This window comes from Rhinolophus sinicus, chromosome 17 (genome assembly GCF_057876585.1).
Source record: "Rhinolophus sinicus isolate RSI-liver-muscle chromosome 17, RSI-T2T, whole genome shotgun sequence".
Classification (NCBI taxonomy): domain Eukaryota; kingdom Metazoa; phylum Chordata; class Mammalia; order Chiroptera; family Rhinolophidae; genus Rhinolophus; species Rhinolophus sinicus.
Genome location: NC_142517.1, coordinates 160,807,711 through 160,826,773, shown reverse-complemented (window position 1 = coordinate 160,826,773; position 19,063 = coordinate 160,807,711). Strand labels below are relative to the sequence as shown.

The window sequence follows — 19,063 nt, the reverse complement described above, 5'->3', positions numbered from 1 at the left end:
TAGAAATATAAAATGGCACAGTCACTTTGGAAAAGAGTGTGGTGGTCAAACAGTCACCAGATTTTCTACAATTTCTACTCCTAGGTATGTACCCAAGCAATATGAAAACATTTCTATTGCCAAATACAACTCTCTTCATAATTCTGAAAGAAACAAATCATTGATTCTATTTATAAAATCACACAACTGAGATGTATTTAAATGTTATATATCTTAGGATACTGACATCCTCAAAAGGAAGATGTACATGATATTAAGAATTGTCTTCCAGTATTTTACTTTTATATCAAGTGCTAAAAAAAGAAAATGGGTGGCAATTACATCATAAACACCTATTTATCCTGTAACATAGGCCATTGATGGTAAGTTTTATTATCACTGTATCTCGCTTTATGTCAAGTAAGCAAAAGGCCATCTCAATATAAAGAATATCCTGGTGCAAAGGGAAATTCAGAGGCTGTAAAAGATCCACAAAGTTAAGAAAAATATATAAAATAATGGAGATTAAAATGACTAAAGAACAGAAAATTCCCGTTTTTTTAAAAGGACTGGGAATGGAAATCTAAGAGAAATATCTTAATGAGAACAGCTGATCAGGCATTTTTAGTAATTTATAATAATGACAAATGTTAATGCTGAAAATAAAGGCTGATACCCGTTTTCAAATTCAGAAATCCTTTAGCATGTTTAGCCTTTTCTCTTTAGAGACTTCAGTTTGCAATGAATAAAGGCTACTATTATTGATGACTCTTCACTGAGATTTAAGAAATAAAGTTCTTTATCTGCTAATTGGTGCTAAGTATCAAGGACTTTATTGGTTGGAGCAGACAGAAGAAAGTGGTTAAGAGGCTTCACAGAAACAACCCCTGCTGGCACATTACACACTAGAGACGACAAAGACTATTTATGTGAACGCTACATCTCCAGATTAAAATCACCAAAAAAGTGTCCTTTCATGCAGCACCAAGTCCAAGTTCTGTAAGTAAACAGAAACTAAACCATTTTCAGTTTAGCTAAAAAGAAGTGCTATCATTTGTATTATGTTTCTATAATTTTACAAGTCATTAAGCTAGTGAAGGTGTCACAAATAATTTATAACTTTTGATATTAACTAACTTTAGTAATGACTTCTTTATATCCCAGGCCTCCAAAACATATCACAGTAGCAGGAAAGTCAGATGAAAAGATAATTCAACTCTCTAAACATGGAATTCCCTTTTAAAAACAACATGCTTTTCCTCCAATTTATTAATCTATAGGACCAAATGTTTTGGAGTAACTTTATATGCTTTGGTTTCTAGTTCCACATCCAGTATGTATATTCTAGTCCCATATCCAGTATATTTTTTGATGCCTTTAAACAAATTGATAAAATAAAATTCCAAAATAACATTTTTTAATAGGTTAACATTTTTATGTGTATTACGCATTGTAGCTTTAAAAACAAACATGTATTCAAACTCATAGAATAAAATATAACACCTAATTTGGATGTAAATACTGGTATAGTGGTTTTCCTGGGGGGGAAAAAGGTGACTTTCAGTTTAATCAACAACTTTGAGTAACAAATTTGAAACAGCGTTACTCAAGGGCAAGAAAATAATGACAACATAAATGTTCCTTGGACCACTTTGGTTCTTTGGTAGCTCACATGTTTACATATTATCATCTGTAACTCCATCAAATGATGACTTTTGCATTCAAAGAGTAGTCTCTTTCCTTCTTCTAAGCATCCTATTCATATTACCACTTCTATAGCTAATTCATATTGAAAGATATTTTCAAAACAAATAAGCCCACATTTCACCTTATAAACTATTGTTGTGAAGGCATGCATTTTCAGAATATAAAACACATACTTTAAGAAATTTGTTTTCTACCCATGTACTACTTACCTAGGCTGTTTTTCCTAAGTTTAGAATATCTTGCCCCTACATGAAAATTAGAGCATGGTCTCTGAGCAATGCAACTGTTTGCTAAATAAACTGAACAAATAAGGCATACCACACTTGCAACATATTCATGCCTGACCAAGATTTCCCAATGCATATTCAGTTCATTATCTTCAATTTGCTCAATCACTTCATACTTAGAGAAGCAATCCAATACCACAAAAGCTTATGATTTAAAATATAATCTTAAGCCACCTTGAGATAGTTCCAAAAAGACCCCAAGACGATGCTGCTATTTAAAACAGAATAGTTATCTCTGACAAAAACAAAATCAATCAGTAAAGATGTTTTAGAAAGGCTCTTTCGGTAACAAATCAAAATTTACATACCTGTAATATCAAGAACAGAAGGAGATGCAATGTAGTATCTATGAACTGTTTCAAGAAGTTGAGCACCATGGCCTTGACCTTGAAATGGAGTCAGTATCAGCATCTGACTACAGTAAAGAAATGATTCTAAAATTAAAATATCACAACATGACCAGTTTAAAAATTGCAAATCACTAAGGTATTATGAGCATTTTAAAGTCTGTGTGACTTTTTTCAATCAACCGTCAAGAAATCCAAAAATTACTGAGATACTCAAAATTGGCTTAATCTTCCTCAGTTTCCATGGGAACAAAGAAATAAATCAGTACATAGCCAATGAATAATGGTGATTTTTTAAAACAAATCAACACTACTATAACAAGTATTGGAAACTTCAGCAGTTCCTTCTTCTGAAATAAAAGACAAGGCACGTGTTATACTGCCAATTACCTTACACGTGGCCGGGTTTTGTCTGGGTACACATAGTAATTATAGACTGTCATGTAGCCTACGGTCGCAAAGAGCGTAGCTCCATCCTTATTATACTTCTCAAATCTGCAGATAAAACAGAAAGCCAAGCAGGTCAATTACAGTCGCGCTCCCATGCAGTGTCCATTTTCTTTTCCATTCTCTGACTGAATTTTCAGTGTCAGCAAGCTACTCTGTGAGGGCCCAATGGGTACACCTGCTATGTTCTGAATGTACAATTCACTTAATTGGTGTGCAGCAACTTGGATAAATCAGACCTCTTTACATCACTTCAGTGCACTTGCCTATTATAAAGATGAATAGGTGGCAAGTAAAAGAAAACACAGGCAAAGCTCATTTTACTGTTTAAGCCTACATTCAGGGCTCTAACGGACAACAGCATTTAATTCAGCTCTATTCTCAAGGTCTCCCAAAGCATAATGAAGGAAAACTCAAGCCTCATAAACAATAGTTTTTCTTTCCTGGAAAAAATATCATTATACTGTCCCAATAATTGGACCGCCAAATTAAAACGCTGGCTTTGTGGAGGTAATAAGGTCTACTGTTGCTTTAGAACTGTACTTACACTAGAAAGTAGTGCCATCTTTCATCATCCACGTCAATAAAGCTAGCAGTTTCAATAAACCACATCAAAAAGGTCTGAAGCCTTTCATGATATTCTCGAAAGCCTCTACATGTCATGTCAGCCTAGGGAAAAAGCCAGGAAAAGTCAGGTGAAACTCATCACAGAAGCAAGTGAAAGTGTGCAGAATACAAAACAATTCTGTGGGAAAACGTTTAGAAATCTCAGAGTAAGATGTGTACACAGATACACACACAAAATAGATCTTCGTTTTTAATGCTGACAAAAATTTGTTTCCTGAAGTTAGAATAAATCACTGAAAATAACATAGCAAAATAGCACATAGATTTCAGGTATATGGAGTATTTTTATCCAAGAAAATTTAGATTTATTACCTTGTATATTTGAAAGGTAAAGTTTTCTCCTCCTGTTGGACTTAGAACAGAGTATGTATGGAGTAAGGTTCCAAATGGCTTGAAATCAACTTCTTTTTCCAGCAAAGAAAGAAAATCATTCGTGTTTGTACAAAAGCCAGGTGGTATGATTTGTCTAATTTTGCCCTCGACATCATCTGCCTAAGGAATAGAGGTTAAAGGACGTAAGAAAAAATTAATAACAAATTTGACCTTTAATTGAATATGCATAATTTCTTTGAAATGGACAAAACCATAAAAATCATAAAACTTCAGTTCACAATTAAACTAAAGAAGTATGTAGTGAAGTGGAAAAGGATGAGTTTCATGTGCACAAGATACTGCCACACAAATCTGAAATGAGCATAAGCATAACACAGAAATACAAAAGAGGAGGCAGGTATAGCCTGAAATCAAGTGCAGGAATGGGAGCAATGCTAACATCATGTAGAAAATGCTGACTATATCCCTTCAGCACAACTTGAATGGGCCAAAACAAAAGGCTGCTTATTATTTAATGTATGTCAAGGAGACCATATTATCCAAGACAGGAAAAGATCACCAGCAGCAGAGGTGAGGCCAGAGTCTGACTAAAGGAGTAACAATCTCGCAAACAAGTAGACAGATCATAATTCCCTCATATACCAAACTCAAAATTAAGATAAATTGAAAACTATTCCCACTTAGAAAATACATAAATTGTATGAATGGATATATTATCCACTCATACCTACAATGTGACACAGTTTTTAAAGACATGGATTTGTGACAGTAAAAAGAGACAAGCCTGGACAACAAAATTAAACTCAGAGATTAAAAATACACTTGTTAAACAACCTCAATGAATGTTAAAACTATCAGCTGAGCAGACTTCATAATCCTTTTCAAAACCCCAAAAGACCACTTGATTGAATACATTTACTACTTCTCTTTAACCATGAATATTTGATGAAGTCTTACAATAAAGTATTACTGCTTCTCACCAGGCAATAAAACTTAATGAATTGGTCTCAACTTAACAAAACCTTATCCCTCAATACAGTCCCTAAAAGCCTGACATTACATTCAACAAAATGAGCTTGCATTCTATTCGAACTTTTTCCTGAACAATGAGGCCAGGTTTTTACTTAATGGAGTTTGCCGTGAGTTCAGCTGTAATGTTTGTATTGTATCTATTTCCACAAGGACTGACACAAGAACACTTTGTGTTAACTTACTAAGCAGCTCTTTCATACCGTTTACATGCATGATGGGTATTAGTTCTAAACCAAGACCCTTGCTACTTAGCATTCAAAACAGGGAAATTAAGATGCTTAGGACAAAATACACTACAAAAGGCTAATACAACATGCTACTAATTCCTGTCCTTTCAACCATCTTTTAACTAAGTAGAAGCAATGCACCTGCAGATGAATAGCACTTTATTATCATTCAGTTACATTTTAGGATAGAGAACCAAGGATGGAGTTTATCACAAACAAGTTTTATTTTCAGTGCCTTTGGTACCACCAACATTTATATATAACTTGTTTATAGCTATAAAAAAGGAGCTATAATTTAACAGCTCTTCAACATTTTGCCCAACAGTTTATTTTTAATATGTACACCAGTCCTTGCAATCCATTCATACTCAAGATCAAATAAACTGCATTTGATAAGATTATTTTTGCTTATTTTTAAAGTACTATTTGAAAAACAGTTCTCCTTGAAACTGCTATCTAATGTGAAGAGACCATCGTAAGCATGTTTTACAGAATCTGTACAATTTCAATAATCACAAGAGGAAATTGTAATAATAGGGGATAGTTTTAATAGGTCTGTTGCGTGGCAATTAAAATCTGGAGTAGTGATGGGTGAAGCAGCATAATTTTATTTCAAGTTAAAAAAAGTCAAGAAACACTACTTAAAGAGGTTTATATTCTATCAGTTTTATTTATTTATTAAATTTTATTTTTTTTAAGGAGGGCGCAGCTCACAGTGGCCCATGTGGGGATCGAACCGGCAACCTGGTGTTATCAGCACCATGCTAACCAACTGAGCTAACCAGCCACCCCTACAATCTATCAATTTAAAAGAAAACACTTCAAGGAATTTAGTGTATATAATTTTAACTTTTAAAAACTTTTCCAATATCCTATCTTCTCAGCAAGGCAATGCAAAACGTGATCAAATAACTTCACATATCTTGCATCAAATGTACTTCAAAGATTTCTTAGAAACGCCTAAGATTCAAGTAGCAATTCTGGTGGAAGACAGCAACTCAAAGTTTTGAGCTCAACAAAGTTGAAAGAAGTTAATGTTTAAATTTCCACCTTCAAAGGACACCTGTTTATTGTAATAAATATCTTCAAATAAAATACTTTGCTCTGGGCAATTCTACACATTGCTTTAGTAACTTTTACAGGGGAATAAAAGGCTAAGTTTAAAAACAAAAAATCTGTTATTTGTAATAGGTTAGAGAAAAATGTATATCTGATATATTACGTAACATACATAACATAAAACCAAATAGCTCTTCAAATCTATAATTCAGAACTTTGCTTCACTAAAGGAAAGTGTTTGCATTTCTCTATTAAATGGATTCTGCTTTAGGAAAAAAAATTCTATAATCACCATGTCTAGAGAGCTGTACTCTTTTCTAAAAGAATAAATATATTTTAGTTCAGTTAAACATTCATTTTTCATATTGGATTACTGGCCAGATAATAAAATCATCACTACAGAAAAACCCCATCTAATCGTTTTTAGTTGAATGTAGAATTAAAGATTAACTGAAACCTTTAATTCCAATGATTCTTGCTAAAGTTTAGATTTCATTTCTGAAGATCACTGAAAACTTCCCTACCTTGAATATTATTATTCTAATCTTCAATTAAAATTATGCAAAAGTAATGTTGTAGAAAGCATAAGAAATTAAACTGAATCGATCAAGAGTCCAGAATAAAACCTGATATATTTAATTAATAAAGACATGCCTTACAAATGTTTTCCTAATGTGACACCAAGTTCTGAATTCTAGGTTTGGCAATATTTCTTTAAAAAGGAAAGCATAAAAGTAACTATTCTATTTAGGTCTTATGTTAAGTGAATTATGATGAAATGTTTTATATTGTATACTCTCTCATTATGTTCATTTCAACTTCCAGTTCTATACTTTACACATAAGATGTTCCCATAAAGCAATTTTTGCTTTTCCTCATCACTGCATAAAACAATGTGCCTGAGAATAACTGGTAGCTATAATATAAATGTTTACACTTACATTTGTATTTATACACATTTGAAAACCAAATTACAGTAAGTCCTCACTTAAGGTCATTGACAGGTTCTGTGACTTTAAGTGAAATGATATATAACGAAACCAATGTTACCACAGGCTAATTGATATAAACATGAGTTAAGCTCCCACAGCATATCATAAACATTATAACAATGTTGAACACAGACACAGTATTCCAGGACCTGCTGTACCTCTTTAGTGTCTTAACCTAAACAGCACTATTTGTCTAAATTTGTCTGTGGTGAGCTACTTTTGAAACAGCAATTTTAAAGGCATGTTAAGTAGGTGGTCCTTGCTGTCCCTTACTTGGCTTAAGCGGGAGAGACTTAACATTAACTGTAATTTTAAGAATCCCCAAGATATGCTATAAAAAGCAAAAAAAATTTCTTTATCTGCTTAATTTGCTCAATTTTAAATTCTCTGACAATATTTAAGCTGTAGACATTTGATTATTAGTGAAATTAATAGTGTGACTTTTTCACTACTGGAAAAACAAAGGTTGTATGATGTTTGTTTATATTGCATTAGTGTTTTGCTCTGTGAACTTATAAACAAAATCCAAGATAAAAATCTTTATAATTTTAAATCTCAATATATAATTTTAAAAATTTCTATATAATTAATGAAATATCATAAAGCTTTAACAAAATTGATGCGATTTTGTTTCATAAAAGTATTACTCAAAGAACACTGTCACAATTATCAAAAAACGTATAGTGAAGGGGGCCGGCCTGGTGGCTCAGGCGGTTGGAGCTCCATGCTCCTAACTCTGAAGGCTCCCGGTTCGATTCCCACATGGGCCAGTGGGCTCCGCCCCCTGCAACTAAGATTGAACACGGAACCTTGAGCTGAGCTGCTTCCCGGATGGTTCAGTTGGTTGGAGCGCGGGCTCTCAACCACAAGGTTGCCGGTTCGACTCCCGCAAGGGACGTGGGCTCCCTGCAACTAGAAACGGCAACTGGACCTGGAGCTGAGCTGCGCCCTCCACAATTAAGACTGAAAGGACAACAACTTGACTTGCAAAAAAGGCCTGGAAGTACACACTGTTCCCCAATAAAGTCCTGTTCCCCTTCCCCAATAAAATCTTTAAAAAGAATGTATAGTGAAATATTATTAGTTAACAAAGATTATTTTTTATTTCCCCAAGATTACATTTTTGTAAATACACAGGGTTTTTCTACAAGAGGCTAAAGAATCTAGAAAAAAAAATTCATGTCTGCTCTCATCTACTCTCAAATTCAATCCACATTAATGGGAGACAAGGATAAAATAGATGATTGACAATCACAGATAATACAAACCTTACGCATCCAGGTATTTCAACTTCCTCTACCAAACCTTTCCCAGAAACATTAGCAATTAACAAGACTGAATAATCTTAGTAACAAACCCTTTCACTAAAAAGCAACGAAATTACTTCAAGAGGGCAGGAGGTATTGATAAAAGCAAAGGTCAGGGACAACCATAGATGAACAAACTATCAGTGTCTGAATAACCAAGTTTATTGTACTGTAAAATTCAGAATAACTATGTTGCCTTTAAAAATGATAGCTCATGGAAATGTTTTACAGGCATCTTAATTGTGACTAAAGATTTTAGGTGCAACTGGAGAACTCAGCTTGGAAAAGAAAAAGGCTGAATAATGAAAGATTCATGTAATGGCAAAATTCTAAGCAAACTTCTTCTAAGCAGATTTGCTATGGTTTCTGACCATCCAAAAGGGTGTATTTTTCATATGCAAAAATGCTACCAAGTATTGTCTGCAAAATCTCAAATATGGTACGTAACAGTCTCAAACTTAACATCTGTAAAACAAAAATCTTAATTTTCACCCCCTAAACCTATTCCAATCTTACCCATTTCAGTTAACAGTGCCACTATTGCTAAGCAATGGGGTCCTCCTTGTTCCTCTTTTCCCTCTTCCATCACATTTCACTCAACAGCAAATCCTGCTGGCTCTACCTCCAAAATATATCTTCAATCAGACACTTAAAAGCAGTGTTGTCTACATCACTGTAATGTTCTGTTCTCCCTTCTTTCACTCTTGCCCCCTACAGTGTTTTCTCTGCATAGCAGCCAGAATCACCTTAAAAATATAAACCATTTCATATGACCCCTAACGACTTAAAACTAAAGGCTATCAGCTATTCTTACCCCACACCATCTAGTTTTGTCACGCTCTTCAACCATTTCCTACCCTTCTTTCCATCACGACAATGATTTATAACGATGGTCATCTTCCTGGACTATGAAAATGTTGAGTGTTCTCGTTTCAGGGCCTTTGCATACGCTTGTCCCTTTGCTGACTTAAACTCTTCCCTCAGATTGTAATACGGCTGGCTCCCCTTCATTCAGAAACCAGCAAAATGTTTCTTTATAACACTACCTGAATTTCATCTGTTTATTTAGTATTTGTTTACTGATTGTTCCTCTTGGCTCCTCTATAAGCTCTATGAGACCAGCAACTTTGTTGATTGCAACTATATCTCCAGCATCAAGAAAACAGAAGGCACTGTGGAATGAACATTCTTACTGCAAACTGAGATGTAAGAAGTAAGCCCATTCCCCCCACATCCACTATCCCTTCTTTTTTTATAAGGGGGAAAAGTCTTTGCTTGAGCATGTAATTTAAATAAATGATCTTCAACCATGGAAATAAATAATCCTACAAAAAAAGACATTATAAAAGATTGATTCCTTACTCCCAACATAGTATTTCTAAATGGAAAAACCCGGTTTTCAAGAACGAAACAATTAGAAGCCAATTGCACAGGTATCTTTACTGTGCTTAGTATTTGAAAGATTTATCAATAACTAAAGTCAATAGTTCCTTTGAAAGAAATCATCAGCACTATCAGCTGGAACTTAAAGAAAAACCCACCTAAACCCTCAAACAACAGTGAATTTTTGTGTAACACAAGGAAAAAATACCACCTGCATTTTTAATAAGAGTACCTAGCTGGGCTTGAAAATGCAAAAATCTAGTAAGAAATATTTCATTATAGAAAAATTCTATTTTAATAAGTCTGTGTTAAATGCCAGTTTGCTGAGATTAAATATTTTCAAACATCAAATCACCATGACTACAGCATTACTCAAAAACACTTTCAAAGCTGCAAAATTTCAGAAATTTCCTAGGGACACAAACCACTGAATAAAACAAATACTGTATTAAGTATAGTTACATATTATTAAGCTAAATCATCTCGAACAGGGCTGGGAAGTAGGAACAAAAAAAGGGTAAGTGCTCAAAATATTTCTAACACTAAAGTTGAATAAAAGATGTAAGAGACTATTTCAGACCGCTTTCATTTTATATACAATTCATGTTACAATTCCATTAAGCTTACCAATATGGTATTTTCACCTATATGTGGATTGTTTGTAAGAGGGAAACCCCTCACGACAGCAGTAAATTGAGAGCTAATAGCACAAAAGTATGGGAGTGGGGGAAAAATATACACTGCAAAAACAGAAATAAAAACTAATAAGCAGAAGAGCCTGGACCCATTTAGGTCATAAACAGTCCTAACATTTTTAAACAGGATGTATACTAAATACGAGGTGTGATCAAAAGATATGGTGAAATTTTAAATTAAAAATTGTATTATAGTAAAAGACCATTGCCATTAACCCCCCCCCCCCCCAAAATACACTCCCTCGCTTTGAACACACTTATCCCATCAGTCCTTCCACTTTCTGAAGCATTTCTGGAAGTCCTCTTTCCTGAGCCTTTAAGGTCTAGGAATTCTGAGGCCTGTGGCTCCACCCCACCCTCTGGGCTTGAAGCTCCACCCTCAATCATTCTTCCTTTTTCTTGAAGGGTAGCACGTTTTCAGCTGAATAGTGTCATCAGCCTGTCTCCTGCCTATAGAATTTGGAAAGTTCATCAACCTTCCCTCATCCTGTCAGTGCAAACTGGCATTGTTTCTGCTGATATAGCATTCTCAAAACCCTTGTGGGCAATCTGTGTATGCCACAGGGGTTCACACCATTAGACAAAATGGTCCTCCACAGATCTTCCATATTTCTGGCTTTTGCTGAGATTACTGAAATCTGAGTCACATGCTTAATCTCCAGCAAGAGCAAAAGGTTATCTAACCACATTCTGGGCTTCCTCTCAACACTTTCCTGATAATGAATCTCCTAATTTTAGTGTCTTCTACATTATGGATAGGCTGATAATCTCCCAAATAATCAAGTCCTAGATTTTTTTTTTCTCATTTGGCATTTTAATTATGATGTGTCTTGGTGTGGGCCTCTTTGGATTCATTTTGTTTGTGACTGTGCTTCCTGGGCTTGTCTGTTTCCTTCGCCAGGTTAGGGAAATTTGCAGTCATTATTTCTTCAAATAGGTTTTCAATTCCTTGCTCTTTTCCTTTTGGTACCCCTATGATGTGAATGTTGGTATGCTTGATGTTGTCCCAGAGGTCCCTTAAACTCATTGTTTTGGATTTTTTTTTTTTCTTTTTGCTGTTCTAGTTGGGTGTTTTCTGCTACCTTATCTTTAAAATTGCTGGTTCCAGTCCTCTGCTTCATCTAATCTACTGCTGATTGCCTCTAATGTAGTCTTCATTTCAGTTATTGTATTCTTTATTTCTGACTGGTTCTTTTTTATGTTTTCTATCTCTTTGCTGTAGTTCTGAGATCACTGCCCATTCTTATAACAAGTATTTTGACCTCTACATCTGCTAAATTGTCTCCTTTTTGTTTAGTTCGTTTTCTGGAACTTTGTTCTATTCTTTCATTTGGGACGTTTGTCTCCCTATTTTGGTTGCTTGTTTCTACATATTAGATAGAGCTGTTATGTCTGTCTTAGTAGAGTGGCCTTATGTTGTAGGTGTCCTGTGGGGCCCAGTGGCACAGTCTCCCTGGTCAATTGAGCTGGGTGCTCCAGGTGTCCCTTGTGTGGGTTGTGTGTGTCCTCTTGTTGTAGATGATCCTTGATTGCTGGTTCTATGTCAATGGGAGGGACTGACCCTCAGGCTGATTGGTTTTGAAGACTGGCAATAACTACAGTGCAAGGCTAACCCTATGGAACAGGATTCACTTTAGCAGGGCTCTGGTACCTGCCACTCTGCCTTTTGGATATGTGGCCAGCAGAGGCAGCTGGGTAGTGCTCCGGTGCAGTCCAGAGCTGGTCACTGGGTGTGCTGACCCCGATGCCTCCTGAGAGGGGTCCCAATGCATGCCACAGTCAGCTGCAGCCTGTGCCCTGTCCGGGGCCAGCTGGCCTGAGCCACAAAGCCATCCACTGATGGCCACCACCCACACTGGGCTTAAAGGTGCCTGGATGAGGCCAAGCCTCGAACCAAGGCCAGCTCCAGTCAGTGCTGGACTTAGGGCTGCTCAGCAAGAGATACGGGGCACACCAAGGCCAGATGCTGCTTGTTTGGGGTTTGTGAACTTTTGAGAGCTTTTAGGGAAGTCCACAGTATGAGCCAAGACAGGTTGTTTGTATGGAAAAGCCACTGGAAGTGGCTTGGGTGGGCCTGCAAGTTTGGTGGGACAGGGTTTTGGAATCACCAGGGTGGGGACAAATGTATGGAGATTCAGATATGGTCTGATACAATTCAGCTAGGCTCTCTGGTATTACGTAATAAAGAGCTCTTTTCTTCCAGTTTCCAATAACATGTTCCTCATTTCCTTCTCACCAGAGGAACCTTTAAATATTCCTATTTCTACCAACATTCTATTTATGATGATATATATATTCTCCAACATGATATAGGCTTTCTCTCCCATGCGCCTAACTTTGTTCTGAGCACTCACCAGCAGTGCCTTTAACATCCATGTTTCTACCAACAGTCTGTTCAAGGCAATTATGCTTTTTCTATCATGTGCCTCAGAATTCTTCCAGTCACTACCCATTACCCATTTCCAACGACACCTCTACAGTTTCTTGTTATTCGTTATAGTAGCACCCTGCTTTCTGGTACAAAAATCTGCATTAGTTTCCTGTGGCTGTTGTAACAAGTTACCACAAACTTAGAGACTTAAAACAACAGAAACTTATTCTCTCAAGAATCTAGTAGCAAAGTCTAAAATCATTATCACTGAGCTGAATCAAGGTGTCAATAGGACCACACTTCCTCCAGAGGTTCTAGAGGAGAATATTTCTTGCTACTTCTGATTTCTGGCTCCCAGCATTCCTTGGCTTGCGGTCACATCACTGTCTCTGTGGTCACACTGCCTTTTGGGTGGCCATTCTTCAGCCTGCCACAGATGCATACTCTTCAGTGTCTCTCTTTGTCTTCACTCTTTTGGTCCATTTGTTTCAAATAGTTTTATAATGTAATCAGCTTAATTATCCATGTTCATAAAGGAATATATTAGCAAAGTTTGTGGAATTAGAAATGCAGCCAGAGATATTTAAATAGGCAAATTCTACATGAAGTAAAAGTAGAAAGTTTAGCTATTTCCCGCCATCTTATTTAACTTCTGGGTAAAGAAGTAATTTTCACGCACATAATAAAAAGCAAAAGTTGGTAAATAAAATACAACTTTAATCATAAAAGTGAAGGTTTTCATGGAGAAGGTGCACTCAGAAAACAGATCAGCTAAGGAACAAAATAACGAGGTTAATTGAAATGATAGGCAATCATCTCCATCACTAAAGATTGAATATGTGGTTTTAAAGCTACTATATAACAGATTCTCTCCTCCCTCAAACCTTTAAATTTTAAAGCCTGTTTTATACTCAAGTGGAAAACAGTCTAAAATTTAATTCTCTTCTTACCTCTACACAGTCAAAGTTCTCATCAACTTTCGATGCATATTCAACGCGGAACATTGTTGACAGGCTACCAGCAATATAGTATAACAGGATCTTCAGACCCTTGTAACCAAAAGCAGTTTCACTGAAAGGGGAAAAAACAGTAGTAATCTAAGACCCCAAAATGAGTCTTTGTGAAGTCATTACATAGTATTAATCCTACATATAAACAAGTTTAACTTCACAGGTAGTTTCAAGAGTTTAAACTATATTTATTAAAAAAAAAAAATCTGTAATGATACTGTGCTTCAGCTTTCCTCACTTATAAAATAAGAGAGAATAGCAGCACCAACCTCAGAAATGTTGTTTGGGTTAAATAAGTAAGTTAATACATGTAAACTGCTTGTCACAGTGACTGGCACAGCGTACAAAGAACTCAATAAATGCTTCCTACCACTGCAACAGCTGCTGCTGCTGCTACTGCTGCTTTTACTAGTACTAGGAGGCATTTTACATTAGAGACAAGTAGTGTTAAACTAGCACCTGGCTAGGCAAGCAGCTAAGATGTAGACTTGGCCCTGTCCTTCCAACTTACCACTTGCTTCCATCACCAACATCCAGAGCTACTGAAAGTGGTCATAGCACCTGTCTAATTACAGCCCGTTAGGAACTCGGAAAGCAGATGTGGAGTTGCTGCTACTTTTCCAACCCTGCTCCCTGTTATCAATCTATGACTTGCTATTCCCTTTTGCAGCTTAAAAAGAGTCTTAAAAAGTGAATTCTAAAATATCCAGAATAGGTAAATCTATAGACACAGAAAGTAGATTAGGAAGGGTGGGGGAAAAAGAGACGGGAGGGAAATTGGTTATGAGTATTTTGTTGGGAGTGATGAAAATGTTCTAAAACTGACTGTAGTGATGATTGAACAATTCTGAATATACTAAAAACCACTGAATTGTATAGTAAATTATATCTCAGTAAAGTTCTTAAAAGTGAATTCTGAAAGAAGAATGCTTAAAAGAAGCAGTGTCATTTCCAGATTTCTGTCTTGACTACCAAAATAAAATATGAGCAGTTTCCATTCCAGGACTCTGAAAATTATGTGCAGTTAAGGAGAAAGAAGTGGCAGTGGTACTAGGATCAGGACTGATGTCATGCTTGAGTCATAAGATACGGGATTATCACAATTATGTGACTGCCATCTGTCTATCTCAGAAGAAAGCTATGCCAGCATACCACTCAATGACATACAACCAGACAAGTCTATGTGCAAAATGCGATTAAACAGTATCTATAAAATCACATCCTACCCACTAAGATATTACCACAGAAATAAATTTTCAATAGCAGTGAGAAGAGACTAGCTCCTTAAAGACAGAAATCCAACGAGAAAACATTCTTTCTTATTTTTGTAATAAAAATAAAACCTGTTTAAGATATGAAAGATTCAAATTTTGGCATGAATCAATATGTAATAAAATATTATTATTAATATTTAAACACATAAAATGCCCAATCTGATACATTAATAACAAGAAATTCTCAGGAAATGTGAAGAGACATTTGTCAATTTAAAAACACATTAAATAAATATGCAAACGATGCTGAAATAATACATAAGAAAAATAGCCGTGAAGGGAAATATTTTAAATGCCAACTATGTCTAAACATCCTTCCCTAATACAACAAACGAGTGTTTCCTTGGGAAAATGGCTGACTCTAGAACTAACAGAGAAAGTACTAGACGAATCTGGAACATCTTATTGTATCAGAAAGTAAAGTGTCCCCCAAATGATGACGATATATCAAAAGGACTCAAAAGCCAGTTGGACAGGGTAGCCACTTGATGAACCTGGGATGATTTCAACATCAAAATTAGTAACAGGAACAGATTGTATCCCATTGAATTAAAAAAGAATCTTTGAATCTATTCTGTTACTAAAAAAATACAGAAGAGGAAGAGAAGCTCTACCTTACAGTAGAATGCCAACTAATAAATGTAGAAGATATGACAGAGTAGAAAAATCACCATTTTATAATCAGTAAAATACTGATTAAGGTTAAGCATCATTAACGGATTTAAAAACTACTGAGTACAAGCTTGACAGGAAACACGGTATTTTTCAGTCTCAGAGTATGTCCCCACAGATTATATATAAATAACAAAGGGAAAAACATTATCCTTACAGTGGAGAAACCTGGCAGACACCTCCAAACTAAGTAATCCAAGTTAACTTCACCAACAATGGGACAAACAGATATCATGGACTTTCTGATACGACACACCAAGAAGGACACAACCTATGCCATAGTACTATGAAAATATGTGTTATATGAATTTAATCATGAAAAAACGAACTAATCCAAAACAAAGGTTTAAAAAAACTAACTTCCTCTCCACAAAAATGTCAAAGTCATGAAAAACAAATAAAGGCTGAGGAACTGTTTCAGATTAAAGGAGACTAAAGAGATACAACTAAATGTAATATGTGATTCTAGATTGAATTCAGGAAGGGGAAAGTTTGTTATAAAAAAATCACTGAAAATCAATTGGCAAAATTTGAAATGTGGACAATATATTAGAAAATAGTACTATAGCAATAGTAAATTTCCAGAGTCTTGATAATTCTACTACAGTTAATGCCCTAGTTTTTAGAAAATACACACTAAAGAATTTAGGCGTAAGGAATCTAGATATATCTAACCTACTCTCAGATGGTTCAACAAAAACGTATTAATATATTTATATAAGAAGAGAGAATGATTAAAGCAAATATAGCTAAATGTTAACAACTGGTGGATCCAGGTAAAGGCTATACAGAGTACTATTCTTGCAACTTTCTGCAAACTTGAAATTTTTTCAAAATCAAGTTTATAAAAAGGTAACTGACTCTTCTAATAATGTTATCAAAGTATAGGAAATTAAAGAACTACACTGAATATCGCAGGACATTATCTTTGAAGTTGTTTTTAAAAATAAATTTCTCTTAACTTAGTTGTCAGAGAATAACAACTTTAGCTTTCTAGCTCTAGGGGAGTGCATTCTGTACTAGAAGCAGTATAGCAAAGTGGTAGGAAGTAAAAAGTAGTAGTTGCGAATATGGGCTCTGCAGTCAAATTGCCTGAATCTGAACTTTGGCCATTCACATATCCTTAGGCAACTATCCAATTCCACCAATGCACAATATAACAAATAATACCATTGCTAAGACTGTTGTGAGAATTAAATGAAATAATGCATCTATAGTACTAAATGATACATAGTAAACTGGTGTCTCAATGTCAAAAATGTCATTCTTATATTTTAAAATAAATTACATGAAAAATAACACTAAAGAAAATAAATTCTGATTTCTAAATCTTAAAAAAGAATGATTTTTTTTTTTAAATTTGCCATACTAATTTGGCAAACATCTTACTAAGTTACTTACTCATCCCCAAAGAGTTGATGGGTATATTCAGGAAAGAAAGTTCTAATGTCATTCTCAAGATCTTCAGGAAAACGAACTGTTTAAAAGAATGAAAAATACAGAGGTATTAAAGATATTAAAGGTGACAGGTATTTCCATTTCAAGAATTTCACTATACTAGGATACAGCCAACACTTTTCTTACTTAACATGTTGCTTTTCCATTAAATGATTTACACTGGATTCTCAAGAGACAAATGAACAATGAAAATTAGAATATCATTTTGAGGGCTTCAGCGTCAAAAAAACTACTGATTCTAAGAATCAGAAACTAGGCATGACAGAGGCATCTGATTTAATTTTTACTTTTCTGTATGTTTATACACAATGCAAAGAGTAAAAGAAAACAAAACCAAAAATGACACTTTGTGACAAGAAAAGCTACAGCATCAAGGAAACAAAAACAGAACGCGTGATAGGAAACATTCTGAGAACAAGAACAAACTGAGTTTGACGAAGCCCATGTCATCACATCATTCATGACTACAAGATAATATTTATGTTTCTTGTTTTGCTTTGTTTTTGCTATTAAAAATAATGCTGCAATGACATCCTTATATATACCTTGCTGTGCTTTTACAAGTACACACAAGGTAAATTCTTGGGAGTAGAAATACTTAATAAAAGTATTGAAATATTTTTATAAATGCTGCTTAAGTGCCCTCTGAAAATAATGTTAACAGTTTACACACCTACCAGCAGCTACTTAAACTCCTTTGTTTCCCACATCCTTGACAATGCTCTGTACCCTCAATTTTCATTTCTACCAATCCAAAATGGAAATGGGTATCCTGTTGGTATTTTTATTTGCAGGTATTATGAGTACTGATATTAATGGACATTTCCCCAGTTTATCTTATGAAAAAAACTTTACTAAAAAAAATCCTTAAGCAATTGAAAAATGAAAAAGATAAGTTGTAGATGAAAAATTTCTATCACTGTTCTCACAGAGCAGGACACGTGCAGGTTATGAAAGTTACCATTTAGCAGATTACTGATTTACAAAAAGAAAGGTATCTTTCACTGTAGAGATCGGGCAGTCACCACCTTTCCAAGTGATCTTAATTAGAATCACTCATTGCTGGATAGACCAACATTACGTGCCTCCTGATTCAATGCAATATAATGCATACAGCATTACCTATGAAGTTTTTAGCAAAACAATTTATCCTAAATCTAGTCAGCTTTGTATCTTCCAAGGGTAGGGGAACAAGTTACACACTACCAAAAGAAAACAGAAAAATCAAAAGAAAAATGTAGATTTGTCTAATAATTCTACACAATGACTACTCTTCCAAATAAATTTCATGGGTGTGACAGTCCTTGTGGGGTGAGAGGGACTGTTCTGGATTAAGAGATTAAAGAAACATCACAACCAAACACAATACATGATCCTTGACTGGATTCTGGTTTAAATAATTTTTTACAAAAAACTATTGAAGACTTTCAAGGACAAACCAGGGACATCAGATAATTACATGATATCAAGTAATTACCATTAATTTTCTTAGGTGTGATAATGGTATTATGTTTACATGTGAGTATTCATGTAGTAGGACATGTGCTTTGAGGAAACTATCATGATGTTCAGAAACCTGCTTTCAAATAATTCAGCAAAAATACAAACCTAATAAAGCAAATATGGCAAAATGCTAATTGAATGTAGGTGTCAAATATATATGTAAGTCTTGTTTTAGCCTCTCAAATTTTCTATATATTTGCAAATTTTCATAATGAAAATTTAAAGAAAAAAGGTTCTGGGCAAATACAACAAAATGTTAAGATTTGAAGATGAGTGATGGAATCACAGATATTCGTCAGTTTGCCCTTTATTTTTTTGCATGTCTGTAATATTTCATAATAAAAAGCAGTCCA

At 35.0% G+C, this 19,063-nt stretch overlaps 2 protein-coding genes across 3 annotated transcripts in view; one reads left to right on the top strand and one right to left on the bottom strand.

Moving 5' to 3' along the window:
- The window catches only part of SLC25A12 (solute carrier family 25 member 12), a 161,587-nt gene that overhangs the window by 30,663 nt on the left and 111,861 nt on the right, over window positions 1-19,063 (top strand). The window lies entirely within an intron of this gene.
- Window positions 1-19,063, bottom strand: part of HAT1 (histone acetyltransferase 1) — a 45,321-nt gene that overhangs the window by 14,865 nt on the left and 11,393 nt on the right. For both annotated transcript variants that reach the window (XM_019727432.3, XM_088794616.1), the window contains exons 3-8: window positions 17,151-17,226; window positions 13,744-13,864; window positions 3,707-3,886; window positions 3,315-3,436; window positions 2,711-2,815; window positions 2,282-2,388 (exon numbers count right to left, since the gene is read on the bottom strand). In XM_019727432.3, coding sequence (XP_019582991.1) covers window positions 2,282-2,388; window positions 2,711-2,815; window positions 3,315-3,436; window positions 3,707-3,886; window positions 13,744-13,864; window positions 17,151-17,226 — 711 coding nt within the window. The remainder of the gene's footprint in view (window positions 1-2,281; window positions 2,389-2,710; window positions 2,816-3,314; window positions 3,437-3,706; window positions 3,887-13,743; window positions 13,865-17,150; window positions 17,227-19,063) is intronic.